General features: G+C 45.1%; 2 protein-coding genes and 1 long non-coding RNA gene across 3 annotated transcripts in view; 1 reads left to right on the top strand and 2 right to left on the bottom strand.

The window, feature by feature from the left end:
* Nucleotides 1-1,880: 1,880 nt before the first annotated feature.
* NGB (neuroglobin) lies at nucleotides 1,881-17,184 on the bottom strand. Its single transcript, XM_083503700.1, has 4 exons — nucleotides 16,018-17,184; nucleotides 9,847-9,958; nucleotides 5,386-5,505; nucleotides 1,881-4,675 (listed from the first exon to the last, which is right to left on the bottom strand). The coding sequence occupies exons 1-4, from the start codon at nucleotides 16,119-16,121 to the stop codon at nucleotides 4,529-4,531; spliced, it is 483 nt and encodes a 160-aa protein (XP_083359826.1). The 5' UTR covers nucleotides 16,122-17,184; the 3' UTR covers nucleotides 1,881-4,528.
* Nucleotides 13,502-19,859, top strand: part of LOC310707286 — an 18,976-nt gene continuing 12,618 nt past the window's right edge. Inside the window, exon 1 of the long non-coding RNA XR_014526417.1 lies at nucleotides 13,502-14,856. This is a non-coding gene — a long non-coding RNA (uncharacterized lncRNA). The remainder of the gene's footprint in view (nucleotides 14,857-19,859) is intronic.
* POMT2 (protein O-mannosyltransferase 2) overlaps nucleotides 18,188-19,859 on the bottom strand; it is a 51,378-nt gene continuing 49,706 nt past the window's right edge. The window contains exon 24 of the transcript XR_014525796.1: nucleotides 18,188-19,021. The gene's annotated coding sequence lies outside the window, so the exon portion shown is untranslated. The remainder of the gene's footprint in view (nucleotides 19,022-19,859) is intronic.

The following is a 19,859-nucleotide window of genomic DNA, read 5'->3' as shown; positions in this document are numbered from 1 at the left end:
CTTGTTTTCTGCTGCTGCAGAGGGTAGGACCCAAACCAATGGATTCAAAGGACAAGAAAGGAGATTCTGCCCAAGCAATAGAAAGAGCTTTCTGACAGAGCTGTTCAACTCTGGTACAGACTCCCTCAGAAGGTGGTGGACTCTCCTTCCTTGGAAGTTTTTAAGCAGAGGTTGGGTGGTCATCTGTCAGGGATGCTTCAGTTGTAATTCCTCACATTGCAGGAGGCTGGATAAGATTGCCCCCAGGAGCCCCTCCAACTCTGTATCAAAAACAGTTTAAAACAACTTGAAATCACAAAAATAAGGTGAGTCCTGAAAATATACACCTCAAGTGTCAAAAGGCAGGCTGAAGAGTTGCATCTTCCGCATCCTCCGGAAGCTGTATGATGAAGGTGTTGGACACACCTCTGTGGGAACCGAGCTCTGCAGTTTAGGGGCTGCCACAGAAAGTGCCCTATTCCAAGCTGCCGCTACCCCAAGCCTCTGAGAGCAGAGGAACTCCCAAGAGGGCCCCCTCTGCCAATCTTGGCACCCGATGGTCTGTAGCAAAGGAGCCTGTCTTTCAGCTGTTTGGCCAGTGCATCCCTAGTCAAACTAAGAAATAGTATTTTTTTAGCCTCTGATAACCTCACTCCCACCCAGGACAAGTCCCCACCTCTCTGGTAATGAGAAAGGATACCTGCTGCTGCTGCTGTTGTAGGCAGCCATCTGCCTCGACAAACTCCTGCTCCGGTTACTATGGAAATGGGAGCTCCCACAAAGCTAGCTTCCTCCTGCCAGGATTCTTATGCTTAGTATAAAACCACAGGGATGGTAAATCCCCCCCCCCCACTTTCAGAGGAACTCTTGCGGTTCTAGTCATCTGGCCCAGGCCCAGGAGAACTTCCAGACATCCACCCACACCTGCAGCCTTCTCAATGATGGCAATGGAGGATGGCAAAAAGGGTGATGAGGCCACATACACATGACTAAAAAGGGGCACGTGCTAATTTATATGTAAAGATGCAGATTCAGAAATAATTACAACAAGTAAAATGCAATACAACTGACTGTAGTGGGGAGTGACTGTGACCCCATGATCGGCATGCCCTTTTAGTCTTTCCAGAGGAGAGAATAGCTCATATAAGAAACCCTCCAGGATCAAATGCAAAGAACCATATAGTCCAGCATCTTGTTCTCACCAAGACTGAGTGCTTGAGTTTCATAAGCAGGACATTCTCCCCACTCAACGTTCCCCAGCAACTTTATTTTTTCAATATTGAAGGTAGTACACAGTCATGGTGAGTAGCTATTGGTAACCTGAATGAATTTGTCTAATCGTGTTTTAAACCTAACCAGGTTGGTTGCTATCACTACATCTTGTGATAGTGCATTCTGTGCTGTGTGGTGGACTTCCTTTTTTTCTGTCCTTAATCTCCCAGTGTTTTAGTTTCATCGGATGAAGTACTATGAAGCAGAAAACCTTCCCTTTCTCTACACCATACATAATAATACACATGCTTCACCCCAATTCACCTTTCTTCTAAACTGAAAAGTCCCAAATATTGCAACCTTTAGTCATAGGGGACTTGCTTCATCAGCCCCTTGATCATTTGAGCTCCCAATTTCTGCATCTTTTGCAGCTCTGCAAGGCAACCAGAACTATTCCATATTGGTTCCACCACAGAATTTGTATAGCAGCTTTATGTATAGCATAAAATTTGCATAGCAGTCTTTCCAGACTTTTCCCAAGCCAGAATTCACCTTATTCACAGCTGCCGCACACAGGACTGACATGTCTGAGTGTTGAGATTATACTCCTCTCACGCTGCTACTTTCCCAAGTAAGTGAAATATAACAATTTTTGCTTTGCAGGAGACCCACAACACCCCAAACAGGTCTGAGATACAGCAACACCATGTTTTTTATTTCTTTTGGAATGCAACAAAATATGGCACACACAAAACGTGAAGAGAGCTGTGAAAAGCTTACAAAGGGCCCAGCTTTATACGCATGGGGTTGGGGTAAGCTATCCCCTTTCTCCTTGGCATTTTATTTTCTAGGTGCAGCAAATGTTTTTGTATAGAGAACCATTCAATTTCATAAGTCTACCCTCCCTGCCAGAGTCTGAAGCAGTGGAACCCAGAAATAGGCTTATTTCCTCCCCTGCTGCTTCAGAGAACTAGGCCTCAGTCACAATGGTTGTAAGACTGGCTTGCAGTTATATAACGTTATGGGACACACAATTGTTTAATACAAAGCTCTGCAAATAATTTCAAAAACCCTAGTTTGAGGATTCAGGTTCTCTTTTCTAGACAGCATGAAATCAGTGCATTTAAACACAATTCTTACATTTGTGTAGGAGAAAGCATTTCTGATGACAAAAGAATGTGACCGTGTCTGGGTCATTAATATTTGTTTTCTCAATTGCTACTTCCATGAAGCAACTTTCTGTTTACCTCTAGGAATTTTAAATTTTATCCAGCTATTAGCACTCTCGCCACCACCATCATTCACAATAAGTTTAGGGTGAGGGGTAACAAAGGAATCTTATCTACTTCCACAAACCTAGAGCTGTTTGAAAGTATCCTGAGATTGGGGTATTTGAGCAGGGAGGAAGAAGGGATAAATTATCAGAGGAACTGGAGCCTCTGTATCCTCCCCACCTGGGTTGTGAGTATACAAAATATGTCACTTTCAATACACGCCCTCCCCCCAAAAATAAAAATATTGAGAAGGTTTGATCCCACTAGGCTAGTGCTCAACACCTAGGGAAGAACTAGAATGAGAGGGGGGAAACCTAGAATTATTGGCTCCACCTACAGTTGGGCCTCTCTGCTTTCTGGCCCAATGGGCACCAGCCATCCCTGCTGGCATTGCCCCTTTTGTGCAGCTCTCAGCACATTTCAAAATAGCTGTCCCTAGGCTGCTTTGGAATTTAAATATAGAGACATGATGGAAAACTCATAAAAAGGAATTGCTCACAAAACAGAAAAAGGCCTGCACAAACACTGCAACAAACTCAAACACATCTCTGAACTAAGCTTTGACACACAACGGGTTCCCCTCGCACGTGAACCAAATTCACAGTCGTGAGTGGGCAGTTGTTGGCACTTCGTATGGAAGCTCACATATCGTATATAAATCACAAGATATGACCGGGTAGGACTTGAATTTGGTCTGTTGGTCATGCGTAAAGCACAAGCAAAAAAATGGCTTCCCAGAGGCCCAGTAAATTGTTTGTCACTATTTCTACTGGGACAGGCAGCTCCAGCCATGGGCCTAATTAGGGCTCCCAGGCCTTGATGGTTGGGCCTGCTAAACTGTTTTAAGTGAACTTTAGCTACCTTTCAGGGGCCCAGTGTCAACCACTGGTCGTTCTCTACCAATGGTGACAGCGGGACCATTCACACTGCCTAATCAGTTTGCCTAGGCCACCTATAAGGTAGCAGATTAAGTGGAGGAACCACAACAACCCCTGTCAGTCATCAAGGAGGACTGTCCATACCAGGACAATGCACACACACACACCCTTGCCTCCTCTCGATACAACCAGACCACCCCTGCCCCACCTCAAGTTTTCTTAGGGGCCTTATCTGCACCTAGATTGAAAAGCAAGGGGTGAGGAGTTTTAAATGTTCATCCACCACACCAAAAATCTTTTCTAGGTTTCCTACTCCCCACCCCACCCCCAGATGGGTTCCAAAACAACCCCAAGAACTAAGTTGCTTTCATTAAGATTTGGGCAAAGAGCAAAGGAGGATTCTGTCAAGCACCTGGAAGGCTATACCAGAAATGCCTGGGGAGGAGAGGAATGGCAGCAAAGCAGTTGCCCAGAAATGGGTTTTATACTACAGACTCTCCTTTGGCCAGAATCCAGGATGAATTTTGGAAGCTTTCCCCAGGATAAAAGCCGCATCTGTCACTAATTTCACTACAAGATTTTATTTCCACATGCTCACGGAACTGGCAGCTGCTGCATTCCCACTGGCTTTCAAGTTCTAACTTGTGGCCAAGCATTTCAAAATCCAACCATCTAGCAGCTCAGGCATACAAACAGGAGCCTTACTGTAGAATTAACCCACTTTAAAAGGCAGGGGGGAAGCTACACTGCTTGGATAATCCCAAGGAAATGCACACACTCCTGCTTAGCTTCACTGAAACAATCGCAGGCTCACAATCTCAAGGGGGGAAAGCTAGTACAATCATCCTTCTGTGCTAAGAAATCTTTGTAATTACTCTTCGAAAGGCAATGGGGAAATAAAGAGAATGATAACATGCCTTTTGGAAGGAAAGCCGCTAGCTGCAGTTGGCATTTCAGTTTTTAATTCCGGCTTGGCTCTCTTTTGCCCCCTGCAAACAGATACGTGGAACTGCAACACTGAAATAGGGGAGCGTCATCACATTACCACAAGAAAGATGGGGAATGCAAGAGTAAAACGAGAAAGAGAGACAGAAATGTTGAGATTACTCTGAAATACACAGAGCTAGAAAGGCAAGCTTGCTTTCTCCTCGTAGCTGTTCCCACTCAAGCATCCTGGGTCCAGGTTTATTCCACTTTTCTGGGAACATCCCAGCCGCAGCTCATGGCTTTTACCACAATGCTGTACAGCTTGGTCCAGGCCTCACGCACATTCACATTGAAAGCGGGGCCGTGGCATTTTTCCAGCATATACAGCAAGGATTCGCCCACAGCCTGCAAATCAAACAGGAGACAGCAGAATCAGCATTCAAAAAGAAGCAGCTCTTAAGGAAGGGGTGGGGGTGATTTTCTACTATCTAAAAAATGGAACTTTACTTTCAGAGTGATGGTGGAGGCACACACCCTCCAGGTTCCAAGTAATCCTCTCAATTTGGCTCTTACTGGCGCTGTCAACCATTATTTATCCCCCGTTTGCCTAACAATAGACTACCTTGCTTTTTACTTCTCTGCCTCAGAGGATCTTGCAAGTTTTGTTTGGAACTGGAGGCTGAGCTGAGTAATGGCTAATGAATTTTTCAGAAAGCTAATCCCATCCAGTCTGTAAATCTCCTCCAGGACTTACGACTATCTCAACTGCAGACGTCGTAGCTCTTAGGTCACCCCAACTTTCCTTCTTCCATGCACCCCTCTCCTTCATCCACCCAGGTCTAAAACAGCTCAGAAGTCTGCTCACTTATTTTGTGACTTATTCAGACCATGTGACTCTCCCCTCTTAACTCTCTCCACTGGTTTCCCATCCACTCGGGGATCCTGAGCAAGTTTTTTGTCCTCTCAAAACCCTCCATGACCTTGTTCCTCCTCCTCAATCTGTACTGATTTCCCAACATGTATCTTCCTGCAACACAAACCTGGAAAGCTGAGGGAAGAATTCAAAGCAAGTCAACAGTGCCACAGATACATCTCAAAACGAAAAGGCTCCTTACCGAAAAAGACTCCACCTTCACACCAACTGCCTGGTGTTTCTTACCCAGGTTGGCAAGGTATTCTTCCAGGCACTGCAAGTTCTCCAAATGAGTCACGGCTGCATCTATTACCAGCATTACCTACCAAGCAGACAGAACGACAAACAGGACAATCTGGTGTGTCCTTATGGAAGTAAAGGCACTCTAAAAGCCTTCTGCAAATGTTATAGGAGACTCTGAAAGGCTTGTTCTGGATATCTCCATAAGCCTAAGAGCTCAGGTCAAGATGAAAGGGCATGCTTGAAGAAAATCTGTATTTAAATACCATTTATATCTGTCTATTACACCAATCCTGCCATTTAGGGCCTCCAGCAAATGTTACAAAACCCTTATGCAGAAAGCAAGGAAAAACCTGGAAACCAAACCCAAATCACCTCCCATACACTTACCTCTTCTAGTAGCGTTTACACATGTTGAAAAGCTACAACAGCCAGTGTGGCCTGTCGAAACAGATTGACATGGTTGTCCATGCAGTTGTCATGCATGATTCTCAAGGGACACATCAAAGTGACACATTATCCGGCAGACTGGTGCTACAAGAAACCTTACTACCCAATTTTAGATTCAACCCTCCTGGCTGCTCTGCCATTCTTCCCACCTGCATGAGTTTTGATTTTGGCAGAGGGGAAATCACAGCCATATAACTAAAGCTGATTTCCTTGGTAACAAGCCCCCTTGATATGAATGGGATTTACTTCCTAATAGGTGCGTGCCCATCGGTGATGTTGTAGCCAAATTCAATAGGGAAAGTCTACCACTGGCAATTAGCTATGATAGCTAAAAATGGAGCTTCCATACCCAGAGAGTATAGATCTGATTACCAATTAATGGAACAAGCAAGAAGGGGTGGTTCTGCTGTGCCCTGCCTGTAAAAGTCCTTAAGGAAATCAGTTTTGGAGCAGATGAGGGTGAAGTAGCTGGTGTTTAATCCAGACAAAATAGAGGCAATGGGTAGTTGAGGGTTTGGTGTTAGAAGCGCTGGTGTTCTGTTTCTTTTGCACATAGTTGCACTCCTTTAAAAGTCAGCCACAGCTTGGGAGTACTCCAAGACCCAGCCTGGCAACTGGATGATCTTGTGGCTGGAAGTACCTTTTTTCAGCATGTGGGTCAGCTGCATCCTTCCCTTGAAAAGCCAGGAGTAGCCAGCTATTCATGCCGCGGTCACTTCCAGATTGGATTACTCTAATGTGCTCCATGTGGCTCAGCCTTTGTAGATCATAAGCTTTGACTGGTCCTGAATGCAGCTGCCAGAATGTTTACAAGACCTGGCTTCAGTACAGCAACTACCAATTCATTTCTGGGCTCAATCCTAAGTGTTCGTTTTAACTTTTAAAGGCCCAGTTGACCTGTTACTAGAGCATCTGGAGAATTCTTTCCACCCACATGCCTAACCTTTATGATCATCTACAGACTCTCCAAGTGTCCCTATTTTTCAGGGGCAGTCCTGGATTTACAGAAGCTGTCTCGGTTTCTGATTTGATCCTGCTTTTCCTTAGGGCATCCCTATTTTCATCAGAGAAATGTTGGAGGGCATGGATCTACTGAGGCTCTTGTTGGATGTCTCCTGGCCTACTTGAGTCTGAAGCCTGGCAGGTGGCTCTAAGGGACAGGGCCTTTTCAGTGTTGGGATACAGACAGTTGAACACTCTGCCAAAAGAGGCTCACCTGGCCCCATGGCTGCTTGCTTTTCAACAAAGCAGCTAAGACTTTCCTTCTTCACCAGGCTTTTTAAAGATAGTGTTTTCTGAGGCTGATCTTTGACTGCTACTGGTTTCTGCACCAACATCATCCTCTTATTTGCTTGTCCAACAGACTGTTTGTTTCAACTAAATTTTAGCTCATCTCTTCACAGTTTGTACTCTGCCACCCTATTTTGCAGAAAGGCAGGACAAAAATGCTGAAAAATAAATAAAACCTGACTAGCCATCCTTGGGGGTGGGGGAGAGCTAGACTAAACTTGTTCTCTTTTAATCTGACAATCTAAACACCCTATCAAACCACCTCATTTATTTTATTTCTATATTTGTATTTCTTTCCTGACTTTCCAACAAAGCATTGTCCAATGCAGCTAATGAAAAGAAAATTCATCAAAAGGGACAAAGTAAAACAAATTAAAAACATGTCATAATCAAACACCAAACACCAGGCATGCAGCAGAAAACATTCTATTAAAACCAGCCCACAGCTAGGTCAAAAGTCAGTCAGAAAAGAAAGGTTGCTTATACCCCTGTAGAGTCCCTTGTCTCAATATTTTCTTAACACACCCTTGGAGTTAAGCTCATACTTGTCCTTCCTGCTTGCTCTGCTAAGCTAAATCTAATTTAAATGTGATTAAACTCATTCCTAATCTAATACAGTTAATAGATTTATATTAGTTTTTTAAATGCATTTTCTGCACGCAGAAAAGTAATCAGGATAGATTCATGCACACGACTTTCCACCCCAGGTAATTTTTTTACAGGTACCTCTTAGACAACAGTGGTCCTTCATGTCATACAAGTAGTTCAGATCATCAAAACACATGGGAAGCACTGTTGTTGTTTAGTCGTTTAGTTGTGTCCGACTCTTCGTGACCCCATGGACCAGAGCACGCCAGGCACTCCTATCTTCCACTGCCTCCCGCAGTTTGGTCAGACTCATGTTTGTGGCTTCGAGAACACTGTCCAACCATCTCGTCCTCTGTCGTCCCCTTCTCCTTGTGCCCTCAATCTTTCCCAACATCAGGGTCTTTTCCAGGGAGTCTTCTCTTCTCATGAGGTGGCCAAAGTATTGGAGCCTCAGCTTCATGATTTGTCCTTCCAGTGACCACTCGGGGCTGATTTCCTTAAGAATGGATGTGTTTGATCTTCTTGCATTCCATGGGACTCTCAAGAGTCTCCTCCAGCACCATAATTCAAAAGCATTAATTCTTCGGCGATCAGCCTTCTTGATGGTCCAGCTCTCACTTCCGTGCATCACTACTGGGAAAACCTTGGCTTTAACTATACGGACCTTTGTTGGCAAGGTGATGTATCTGCTTTTTAAGATGCTGTCTAGGTTTGCCATCGCCTTTCTCCCAAGGAGCAGGCGTCTTTTAATTTCATGACTGCTGTCACCATCTGCAGTGATCATGGAGCCCCAAAAAGTAAAATCTCTCACTGCCTCCATTTCTTCCCCTTCTATTTACCAGGAGGTGATGGGGCCAGTGGCCATGATCTTCGTTTTTTTGATGTTGAGCTTCAGACCATATTTTGCGCTCTCCTCTTTCACCCTCATTAATAGGTTCTTTAATTCCTCCTCACTTTCTGACATCAAGGTTGTGTCATCTGCATATCTGAGGTTGTTGATATTTCTTCCGGTGATCTTAATTCCAGCTTGGGATTCATCCAGTCCAGCCTTTCGCATGATGAATTCTGCATATAAGCAGGGGGACAATATACAGCCTTGCCGTACTCCTTTCCTAATTTTGAACCAATCAGTTGTTCCATATCCAGTTCTAACTGTAGCTTCTTGTCCCACATAGAGATTTCTCAGGAGACAGATGAGGTGATCAGGCACTCCCATTTCTTTAAGAACTTGCCATAGTTTGCTGTGGTCGACACAGTCAAAGGCTTTTGCATAGTCAATGAAGCAGAAGTAGATGTATTTCTGGAACTCTCTAGCTTTCTCCATAATCCAGTGCATGTTTGCAATTTGGTCTCTGGTTCCTCTGCCCCTTCAAAATCCAGCTTGCACTTCTGGGAGTTCTCGGTCCACATACTGCTTAAGCCTGCCTTGTAGAATTTTAAGCATAACCTTGCTAGCGTGTGAAATGAGTGCAATTGTGCGGTAGTTAGAGCATTCTTTGACACTGCCCTTCTTTGGGATTGGGATGTAGACTGATCTTCTCCAATCCTCTGGCCACTGCTGAGTTTTCCAAATTTGCTGGCATATTGAATGTAGCACCTTAACAGCATCATCTTTTAAAATTTTAAATAGTTCAGCTAGGAAGCACCAGGCACCAATTAATATTTCCCCATTCCCTGGCAGTGTAGAATAAATAATAGCTTATTATAATTTTACTGACTTTGTGTTAAATGATACTTCTTGGTGAAGAGGATACACAAAGGGCTGTTGGGGCAGAGCAAGAGAGTTTTGAAGCTGCATTTGTCGACTACAGTTTTTACACCAAACTTCTTCCAAGCATCTCAGGAAAATGTGCGAGGTCACCTGTATACCATTTGATCCCCTGTAAGGTAGGTCCATCTGAGAGAGAACAACTGGCCCAGATTTACTCAACAAGCTCCTTTGACCCCAAGAGCTTCATGGAAGAGTAGGGATTTGAGCCCAGCCCTCCCAGGCCCTAGCCAAACACGCTAAGCAGGATCCCCCACTGCCACTTGCCAGCATAGCCTTTGCTATAGTTGAAGACAGTTACCAGAAGGACTCCTTTACACCTCTCACCTTTCTAATGTGTTCCAGGAACTCAGGTGATGAGAGGCACTCCTGAGGAGTAGAGAACTTCCTGCAGTTGTACTGGAAAAGGGGCAAGAGGTCAGGGTCCAAATCAAAAAGCCTGAAAGACATCAACCCAACAATTATTTGGCCTCCATACAAATCGGGCAGACATCCCATCCCATCTCTCTTTCCCATCCTCATGGAACATCTTAGCTCCTGGCAGTGGCGTAGCGTGGGTTGTCAGCACCCGGGGCAAGGCAAGTAATTTGTGCCCCCTAACCCGTGGATATGCGCCCCCTAACCTGTGGATTTGCGCCCCCTAACCCTAACCCCCAGATGTTGCGCCCGGTGCGGCCGGCCCCCCCTGCACCCCCCACGCTACGCCACTGGCTCCTGGAGAGGCCCAAGAAAGCAAGCCAGTCACAGGACAAGGCTGATGTCAGGGGAGGAAAGGATGTATTCCTCATCTCTTGTACAGCCTCCCCTCATGCCCAGCCTGCCTTCAGGGAAACAAACCAGGTACAACAGAGGACAAGGAGTGGTACTCAACTAGGTTTTATTCCAAAAGTAGACCTACTGAAATGAATAGGCTTTAGTAATATTCATGAATTCCAATAGGTATACACGGAGTAAAACTTAGTTGATTACCACCCAGGGCATTTTTCTTCTCTCGGTACAACTTCCCCTGTCCCTTTACAGTTGGTTTCTGGGAAAGAAAAATGGAGAGCCAGCACAACTCTCAGGCACCATCTCTGTTGCCTGCTGAAAATGTTCCCCTATCAACAAGCATTTCAGGTAGCAATCTTTCCCAATCTCCATCTGTATTGGACTTGTTTTAAACAAATTTCAAAATGCTTTAATTGTTTCATTACTACTTCCCAGTCACTTGAGCTCTCCCTGCGAGCACAGCCTGTCCAGGAGGGGAAGGCAGTGCAAATGGAGGTCTGCCACCGCCCCTTTCCCCTTGCTCATCTCATGGTGCTCTTATGCTTGGAGTGGGACTGAAGCCAGTTTCTCAACTGAGCATGTAGAAACGTCCCACTCAAATATGTGTTTAAGAAATGGGGAAGGGTCCATTCATTCCTGGTATAAACAGCAATCTCCATTTATTGTGCTGTAGCATCACACTGCTAGATCGTAGCAATAATAGGGGGTCGAAGACTGGCTGTTTTAGAGAGGCAGAGACAGAAAGACACACACAGAGAGAAAGATGTGTGAAGTGACAAAGACCTGGATAGCAGAAAAACCTGAGAACATCATAAGCATTTTGCAAGAGCACTGGAAGATCGCCAGCACCAAGCTTTTCTCTGAAAAAAAAGCTGAGTTTAGCACACACCATTTACTCCACCACAGCCGCTGTAAGTTACCACCCTTGCGCAAAAGAGCATAAGATGTTTTGAAAACATCCTCAGTTCTTCTCGTAGCAATGACTTGTTTTGTTGTCTGTTTCCAAACTCCCTTCGGTAGGATCTGTTCTGCCCTTCTGCGCCTCCCACCAACATACACAGTCAAAATACCCACTAACCACAGTCTCTTAACACAACGTTCAAAGGGTCTTCACCTCCAGACTGCATTGAGATTAGACTCTCCCTTCTTCATTCCCCGACACAGCCCAAAATCCACATCAGCTTTTCGTTGCCAGGTTGCATTTCACACATGCATGTCATCCCTGGTGCCCTTTCAACCCTGACTGCCTTCCTAAGCTCATCTCTCTGGTAATTCACCTCCTAGATTGACAGGAACCCTTTTTTTCCTATTTATATGGTACACATCTCTCCTGACTAATAAGGATGAACGAGAATCTGTTGCAATATCGTTCCATATACCGGCCTGAATTCTGCTCTCTGCTATTCGCTGAACAATTTTATACAGTGGTATAAAACATGTAATGGTATCTCAAAGAATGGTTTGCTCCATGCAGGAACTCAAAACTCGCAATCCTTCAAAGTCAAGGTAATGCAAGAGACTGGTGTCGTCCATCAGACAGGGGCTATAAAGCGGTTTGCAGCAAAATAAAAAATTGCAACAAAGACTTCATAATACTACCTGTCAGCATGAGGAGAATACCAGCCTACCTCAACAACATTTACAACAATCAGTAGGGTAGGCCAGTATTATCCACATGCTGCAGAAGGGAGGCTGAGAGTTATGAAGTAAAAGAGATGAGATTTGAACCAGAGCGTTCCTCGCTCAAACTCTTAGCAGCTACGCCACGGAATGTAGACAGTCTGTTTAGGCCATCATAGACAATGGTCACTGGTAGGCTTGTACTTTGCCACTTTATCTGTTTTTTAAACAATCAACAACACATCTATGCTCATTGCAGTTGTAACATCCTATTAATAACTTTGTGTCATGCACAAGGTAGCTCTGTCACTGACTCTAGATAATTATTAAATAATCTAAACAGTACCAGCCTCACTCCATATAATTTGCTTTCCTCTATGATGAAAAATGCCTGTATTCCTAACCACAGCTTTCTGGATTTTAACTAGAGGATGTTTGAATGCATAAGAGGGTGCATTTCTGACTGTTGACTTTCCACAGAAAGGAGTGTTTGCTAAAAAGCTCTCTTAAAAACAAACACAAAGCCTATGTTTGCAATGTTCGGCTAACCACCCCCTCTACATTTTTGTTGATACTCTCAACACACTTAAAGGGGTTAGTGAAGCAAGACATCTCTTTGGAGACACCAAGCCAATTCTTCCTCCATGAGTTTTGTTGTGTTACATAATCAATAGATAAACTAGTCTTAATAACGATTTCCATCATATTGCACAATACAGTATAGAATTGTCTGGAAGGGTTCTAATTTCCTGGTTCCTGCTGAAAATACAGGTGCTACAATGACCATTTCAGCTGGAAAAGTTTGCTGATTTTAAATTACATACCTTAGTTAACAATTTTACCTTTGAACTCTTGAAGAACCCATGTGAACACAATTCAGCCCTGCTAACCTGTCACTTTCTCATTTGTCTACTCCTTCCGAAGCTTTGTGCATCCCTTCCAAACTTTTAAGCACCCTCTGATAATTTCGTCTTCGTATTCATTGAGTGGGTTTTACTGCATTTGGCCCAGAGAAACAAAGTTGTGTGTTTATTAATTAATGGAGGAGTACTACAGCTATTCAGTTTCCCATAAGGCATTTTTTTACTGAGAAAACAATTCATTGTGGAAAAGGCAAATGGTGACTCGACCAACACAGATCCTGCAGCCATTTGTAGTATCAACACACACACACCCTTGGCAGAAAAGAAAGAAGCTTTGCTTCCATCCCTCACTGCCAATAGTCAGCCCCACCCCTGAAAAATTACTAAAGAATAATTTATCTTCCCGCAGGAGAAATCTCCTATAAACAGAGCAGAGAATTTCCAGAAGCTGTTTGCACAACACTTTAAAAGGATACCTTACCTACATTGCATTGCCCATTTTATATTACCAGCTCCACCCATCCATATTCTACATGGGGAGCTGGAGCTGACTGTGTTGGACTCACTGGCAGAGGAAGAGGAGTGTTGGGGGAGCACCTTGCCCCTGGCAGTGAAATACTGGTGGGGTGCCATCGTGGCTCCCCCCCTGCCCGCGCTGAGCACCACGCCCGCAGGATGCATGCCAGCCCCGCCCCCACCTGCTCTCCGCCCCCCACCCCGGTGCTGGGGCATGAAGCTCTGCCACTGGTTGGACTTTGATTCTTAGAAACTAAAATCTAACAGTCCCAAAGTCAGACAAAGCAAGTGGAATTTCAATGGCCAGGCTGCCATCCACCACACACAAGCAGCAGATAAACAGTTCTGTTCTCTGTGTAGGAGAAGGGATCATAGCTCAGGGGTAGAGCATGCTAAAGGCTGGAGGTTCAATTTATTATGTCTGCAATTAAAAAGAACAAAGGATCAGATAGGAGGTGATGTGAGAGACCTCTGCTCAAGATCCTGGACAGCCACTGCCAGCCACGTGTCGACAAGTACACAAATGATCTGACCTTGTATGAAAGGCAGAACTAGGGGAGCACAACAGGTCTGGTCACACCAGGTGCAAAGCTTCTGGGACACTGCAACTATGAGATCTAACAGAAGGCGAGGGGACACCGGATTTTGGCATTGCAAAGGACACCCCTGAAATTTGAGATGCCAAGATCTGTCACTTGTATAGGGCAGCTTCCTAGGTTCCAAATCCCATTCTTCACACTATAGACTCTCCTTAGTCCATGTTGAGCAAACGCCACGCTTACCTGCCTCGATTTTCCTGTCTATACAATGGAAAGTTAAAGAGTGGCTGGGAGCAGGTGGGTGAACATTGGCTGCAGAGCAGCCTCTGCACAAACTCCTCTGTGAATGGAGGAATAAAGTTTGTTGCTTCCTATAAAACCAAGCACGGCCTTCCAGAGGCTCAAAGCGTTTGTCCCATCTGCGTCTCCCAGCTCTGTACTCCTCAGCTTCAGGGTTAATGGCATGCACCCGGGCACTCAGCTGTTCTCTCGCATGCACCATTTCCTCTGCCCTGGGACTGATCCCGGAATGAATCAAGCCTCTCCCCAAGGGCCAGGCCTGGCCTTGGCTCCCGTGATTGCCATGTCACATGCAATTAGGAAGCCGCTCTGATACACTCTGCAGAGCTGAGGACTGTGGAGCTACTCCCTGATTGAGAGAAAACTCTCATCTGCCACAACGATAAGAAGATATCAAAGGGAAGACTTAGAGCTCACACAACCTTCTTCCTGTGTTCTTGGCCTGTCTTTTTAAACAGCTTGCTGACCTTTAATCCTCATGGAGTTTCATATGAAAATCACATCAATACTTGCACCCTTTGAACCCATAGAGGTGCTATGTTGCCCAAGCTTAAGCCAAAGTAAGCCTTCACAGGACTGCACAAGCTCTTTGCTCTGTCTGGACTCATCTAACGCTTCATTTTCTGAAATGAAAAAAGTGCTGCTGGAACTCAAGCCTGTCTAGGAGTCCCCTCTTTCTGACCCAGAAGCCTTGCAGCACAAGCCTATATGTGTCTGGGACTTACATTCAGGTAAGCTCATACAGAATTGCCACCTTAACTATCCATCACATATTTACATGGGTTTGTTGTGACTGACTGGTGTTTATTAAAAGGCGCTCTGCACATGCTCAGTGGCACTCATTACTTCGCATATTCTAGGGGTACTCCAGGGAAATGAAAGCAAATACAGTATTAGCAACAAGCTCTAGCTCAAGTCAAGTCCTGGTGGCTCGGGGGGAGGGGGATGTAAGAAAGAGAAAGTATTTAATTAATCTATTTCAATGTTGTTTTATTTATATTAAATGTAGACTTCAGTATCCTTTCTAAATAATGTTAAATATTGTCTAGGCTTTTGTCTTCTATTAATTTTATTGTATACAGCTCATTCCCCCCATATATATATGTATTTTTGTTTGTGGTTTAAATTTTTATTTATAGTGGGGGGTTAGAGAAGATGGGGCCCCTCTCCCTCATTAGAAACTAACAGAAACCAGCCCTGCACTTCTGGGACAAGAAGAGCCCCAGCACAGAGGTGTATATGTGACCTGCAGGTATACTTCTCAAGCCTAGAAAGCGCTCATGTTAGGCACCAACATGGAATAGGGATATATAAATGTGGTTTTTTATATATATAAAAAGCTAATTTAGAAAGAGAGGCCCTTTACTTCACCTATTACACTTTGGCTGCACAGGAAAACACTTCCATGTTGGAAGCAAGTCTGTCACCTGTGTCATATATAAATCACCTGCAAATAACCAAGCAGGTCTGCACTCGCATAACCAATACACACGATCTGCCCGCTTCCCCGCCACCACTTCAGACGTCCCACCCCTGTGATGTGTGAAGAGGAACCAAACCCCTGCTAGAAGGAGCTTGCTCGTTCCCGGCAGAGATTCACCACCAACAAATCTAAGCATGGAGACTCTGGGAATATGGAGCGTAAAGATCGTGGCGGAGAAGGTGGAACAAAGTTTCTCACCGGAGTCTTTCAAGCTGTGAAACCAAGTTGGGTCAAGATGGTCTGCTTTGCAAAGGACCGTCCCCACTTCAGGCGTCGTGGAGACACACCTGGCTCTTTGATTCTCCCGGGCAGATCCTCGATTCCCCCTTCCAATCTTCCTCCGGCATCTGGCCTCGCACGTGCTCCCTCCAACCAAGCCCAGCCTGCCCCTCTCCCTTCTCCCCCTTACCTGGTAAACAAGACCAAGCCGTGCTCGATGGGGCTGCTGTTCACTTTCTCCCAGCTCTCTCGGATCAGCTTCTGGTCCGCGCTGGAAAGTCCGTCGCTCTCCATTTTCCCGGAGAGGCGCAACTGGAGGCGCAGCGCCGCTTGGAGAGCAGGAGACGCCGCCGCCGCCGCCCCCTCCCGGACGCGCGGCGAGGCTGGCTGTGCGCTCCGAGCAACAGGTGGCGGCCCGGATCCCGCGGCGATCCCAGGCTCGATCCGCTCGCGAGGCACTTCAGATCCCCCTTGCGCTCGAGACTTGCGCTCCCATGGCGGGATCGGTTGCGCCAGGCAGAAGCGCCGAGTCCGCGCCTTGGCTACTTACTCCTTAGGGCGCCGCGTGGTTGGCTTGAGGAAGATCCCCTCGCCTGGCCTGAAGTGGACTCCGGGTGCCCCAGGGGGACGCCATACCGTTGCTCGCAGCAGCCGCAGAGAGGGTGGGATCCTGCCTTCCTCAATCCCGGGTCTGATCTCCGAGGGCCAACTCTGGCCTCGCCTCGCCGCCTCCTCCTCGCCGCGGCAGCACCTTCCCAGCTCCCAGCAGGAAGATCAAGGCAAGAGGAGCTCTTAAAGGGGCAGCGCCCAACTCAGGCTCCGACGTTGCCAGCCTCCCACCTTTAAGTCAAAGGAATCCAGCTTTCCCCCCAGGCCCCACTCTGTGGTTTTAACAAGTCCGAAACACGTAAGTGAAGCTTTCTGCATCCCTGCCAAGAGAAGGCTCGAAGTCCTTCAGGAGTCTAAAGGGCATGTTCACATGTTCAGCTTCCACTGGTGCAAGCATCCTAGTGTTTTGATGCATGCTGCTGCTTTTGAATCAAGGTTGCAGTCCAGCCATGTTTACTCACAAGTATGTGGATAGGACAGCACTTCTCAGGCACGCATATTTCTGCACGGTGACAAACTACCCAGTATGTTGTGATCAATAAACTTTAATCTCTCTCCTCCAGTCAAAAAGGTCTTGAAATATTGCAGAAATATCTCCTTCCAATATTTTGGACAGAAAGATTTTGATATGCAAGTTGAAGAACTCCACATGAAAAAGATGTCATCAAAACCTTGAACACTGATCACACTTCAAAGCTGAACCTGATCCCCAAAAATCAAATTATTCTATGGATGTATGTAACCACAGCTGCCCGAATTCTGGTAGCACAAAAGTGGAGGACAAAGTACCATCATGAGAAGGATGGCACCTTAAAATATATAGAACTTGCCAGCATGACAAATAGATTAAGAAATAAATATGATAATTTAAAAGAGGACTGGATATTAAATATAGATTATATGGGAAAATATTACAATTGGAGGTCTTTAAGCAGAGGCTTGACAACCATATGTCAGGAGTGCTCTGATGGTGTTTCCTGCTTGGCAGGGGGTTGGACTCGATGGCCCTTGTGGTCTCTTCCAACTCTATGATTCTATGATTCTACAACAAGAAAATAACTGGCTGAAAAAAACAGGCTGACAAAAGTACGCAGCAGTAGAGGTTACAACGTGGGATAATATAATGAAAACAACTGAGTAGAGTCAGAAAACACAGTTGAAAAGATAGCTGTTAGGAAACCAAGCAAAGAGTAGAAGGGGAGTAAAAGTGAAGGTTTATGAGAGTCAAATAAATTGGAGGAATACTGTTGCTACCCAGCAACCAGTATTGCCTCAGCACCTCTGAACACTAAAGCTTTTTTTAAAAAAATAATAATTCCCCTTCCAATGGCTAAATAAAATCTTTTTGTCCCCGTAATCCATACATAATTATAAGGTGCTTGAGCAACAGGTCTTGCTACAAGTTTATGGGAAATGAATGTGTGAGGAACAGCCTTTGCCAGCTTAGTCCCTTCAACTGTTTCAGACCAAAGTCCCATCACCCTCAGTCAGCAAAATTGTAACCTGGAAAATATGGACTCTACAATCATGTGAGGCCCTTCTTTGTGTGCCTCCTTCACGAGAGGATCGGACGGTAGCAGCATGAGAACAGGCCTTTTCTGCGATGGCTCCCCCTTTGCGGAATGCTCTCCCCAGGGAGGTTTGCCTGGCGCCCTCATTATACATCTTTAGATGCCAAGTGAAAACATTCTTCTTCAACCAGGCCTTTAACTGTGCAATATTCTACAGCTTTTTTATTTTTTTGGTGGGGGGGGAGAGTGTTATTGCTTTGTTTTTGTTCTATTTATTTGTGCTTTTATCTTGTATTTTTATTTTGTGAACTACTCAGATCTTCGGGTAAGGGGCAGTATATAAATTAAATAAATAAATTATTTTACAAAGGAATTTAGGCTAAACGTCAGCAAGAACCTCCATCCTGATGGTATGAGCTGTTCAATAGTAGAGCAGGCTGGCATGGAAGGTAGCAGTCTCTCCTTCGTTAGGGGTTTTTATGCAGAGGCTGGATGGCCACCTAACTGCAGTGCTGTAGGCAGCAGATTTCCTGAATCAGGAGGGACGGGACTAGTTCAACTTTATGATTCTGTGCAGTGCTTTTTTTCTGGGAGGATGCAGGGGTACGCATACCGCGAAACAGTTTGTGAATCTAACAGGAGAAGAAAGAAGTAAAAAAAAAAAAAATAGTTTCTTCTCTAGCACGGTGAATCATCAGTTCTGTTGTTACCCCAATGGCGGCATCATTTTCTGTCACGGTGTTTCCTGAGTCTCAGACAGAAGCGAGCGTTTAATGTGTGAAGTAGGAATTGGAATCTAGCACAGTGATAGGTCAGTTTTGTTGTTACCATCTCCAGTGGCAGCTTCATTTCCTTTCCTGGTGATTTTCTTGAGTCAAAATGAGACTACCCCTAAACATTTTTTTTAGAAAAAAAGCACTGATTCTATGCACTGACCTGTATATAGTTTTGCAGCATAGCCTGACGCTTAACAGTGGGACAAACGGCTCCAATGTTTGGGGGCTAAAGAGAACAGTTTGTGCAGCCTGCATTTGGCCATAGCCAGGGCATTGTTTCCTTCAAAGGAGAGGAATGCTGCATTGGAAAAATGGGGAAACACAACAAAGGTGATTCGGAATACATTATGCATCTTATCTACTTTCCAGTTGGTTTACAGAAACCAGGGGTATAAAACAAATAGTACCATCTCATGCTAGGCAGGAGTTCTCTTTGCTGTTGGCTAAAGAATTCTTTTTAAAAAAAATAAATAATTGCAAGTAGCTCTAACTGGAGAAAAATGCAACACATAAGTGAAGTGCCTAGCAACAGAACAAAGGCTTGAAACCAGTTCGCCCAGTACCCAGACTGCTTTTCCAAAGTATTAGACAATGCTTTTTTCAGTGTTGTCCACTCCCTCCAATATTTTCAACATAACATTTAAAGCTAAAGTGTCCTCAGGCTCCCGATCACTGTTAGCCAGCCTCTTACAGCTAATCCTCTGGATGCTCAAACAGGACTTCAAACCTTCAGATTACTTAGCCTTGAGTACTACTGAATCAATTGCAAGAATGCCAGGCAAGCCACATGATCCAAACTGTTGTCCATTTAGGGTTCAAGGCAAATAAATAATGCACCATATTTTTTGCTCTATAAGACGCACCAGACCATAAGACGCACCTAGTTTTTGGAGGAGGAAAACAAGAAAAAAATTATTCTGAATCTCAGAAGTCAGAACAACAAGAGGGATCGCTGCGCAGTGAAAGCAGCAATCCCTCCTGCTGTTCTGGCTTCTGGGATAGCTGCGCAGCCTGCATTCGCTCCATAAGACGCACACACATTTCCCCTTACTTTTTAGGAGGGAAAAAGTGAGTCTTATAGAGCAAAAAATACGGTATTTTGTGTAGTACTTCTGAACAAAGTAAATCTTTTTTTA

This window comes from Podarcis liolepis (genome assembly GCF_965112155.1).
Source record: "Podarcis liolepis genome assembly, chromosome: 1".
NCBI classification, from domain to species: Eukaryota; Metazoa; Chordata; class Lepidosauria; order Squamata; family Lacertidae; genus Podarcis; species Podarcis liolepis.
Note: the sequence above shows the minus strand (reverse complement) of the source record. Positions and strands in the feature narration are given on the sequence as shown.

Bases quoted from the DNA above. Each gene is read 5' to 3' on its own strand.
- NGB (XM_083503700.1), bottom strand. From the start codon at position 16,121: ATGGAGAGCGACGGACTTTCCAGCGCGGACCAGAAGCTGATCCGAGAG. The intron at 5,506-9,846 runs GTGAGAGGTGTA...TCTGCTTGGTAG, and splicing joins TCCTGGAACACATTAGAAAG to GTAATGCTGGTAATAGATGC. The intron at 4,676-5,385 runs GTAAGGAGCCTT...TTTGATTTGCAG, and splicing joins TGAAGGTGGAGTCTTTTTCG to GCTGTGGGCGAATCCTTGCT.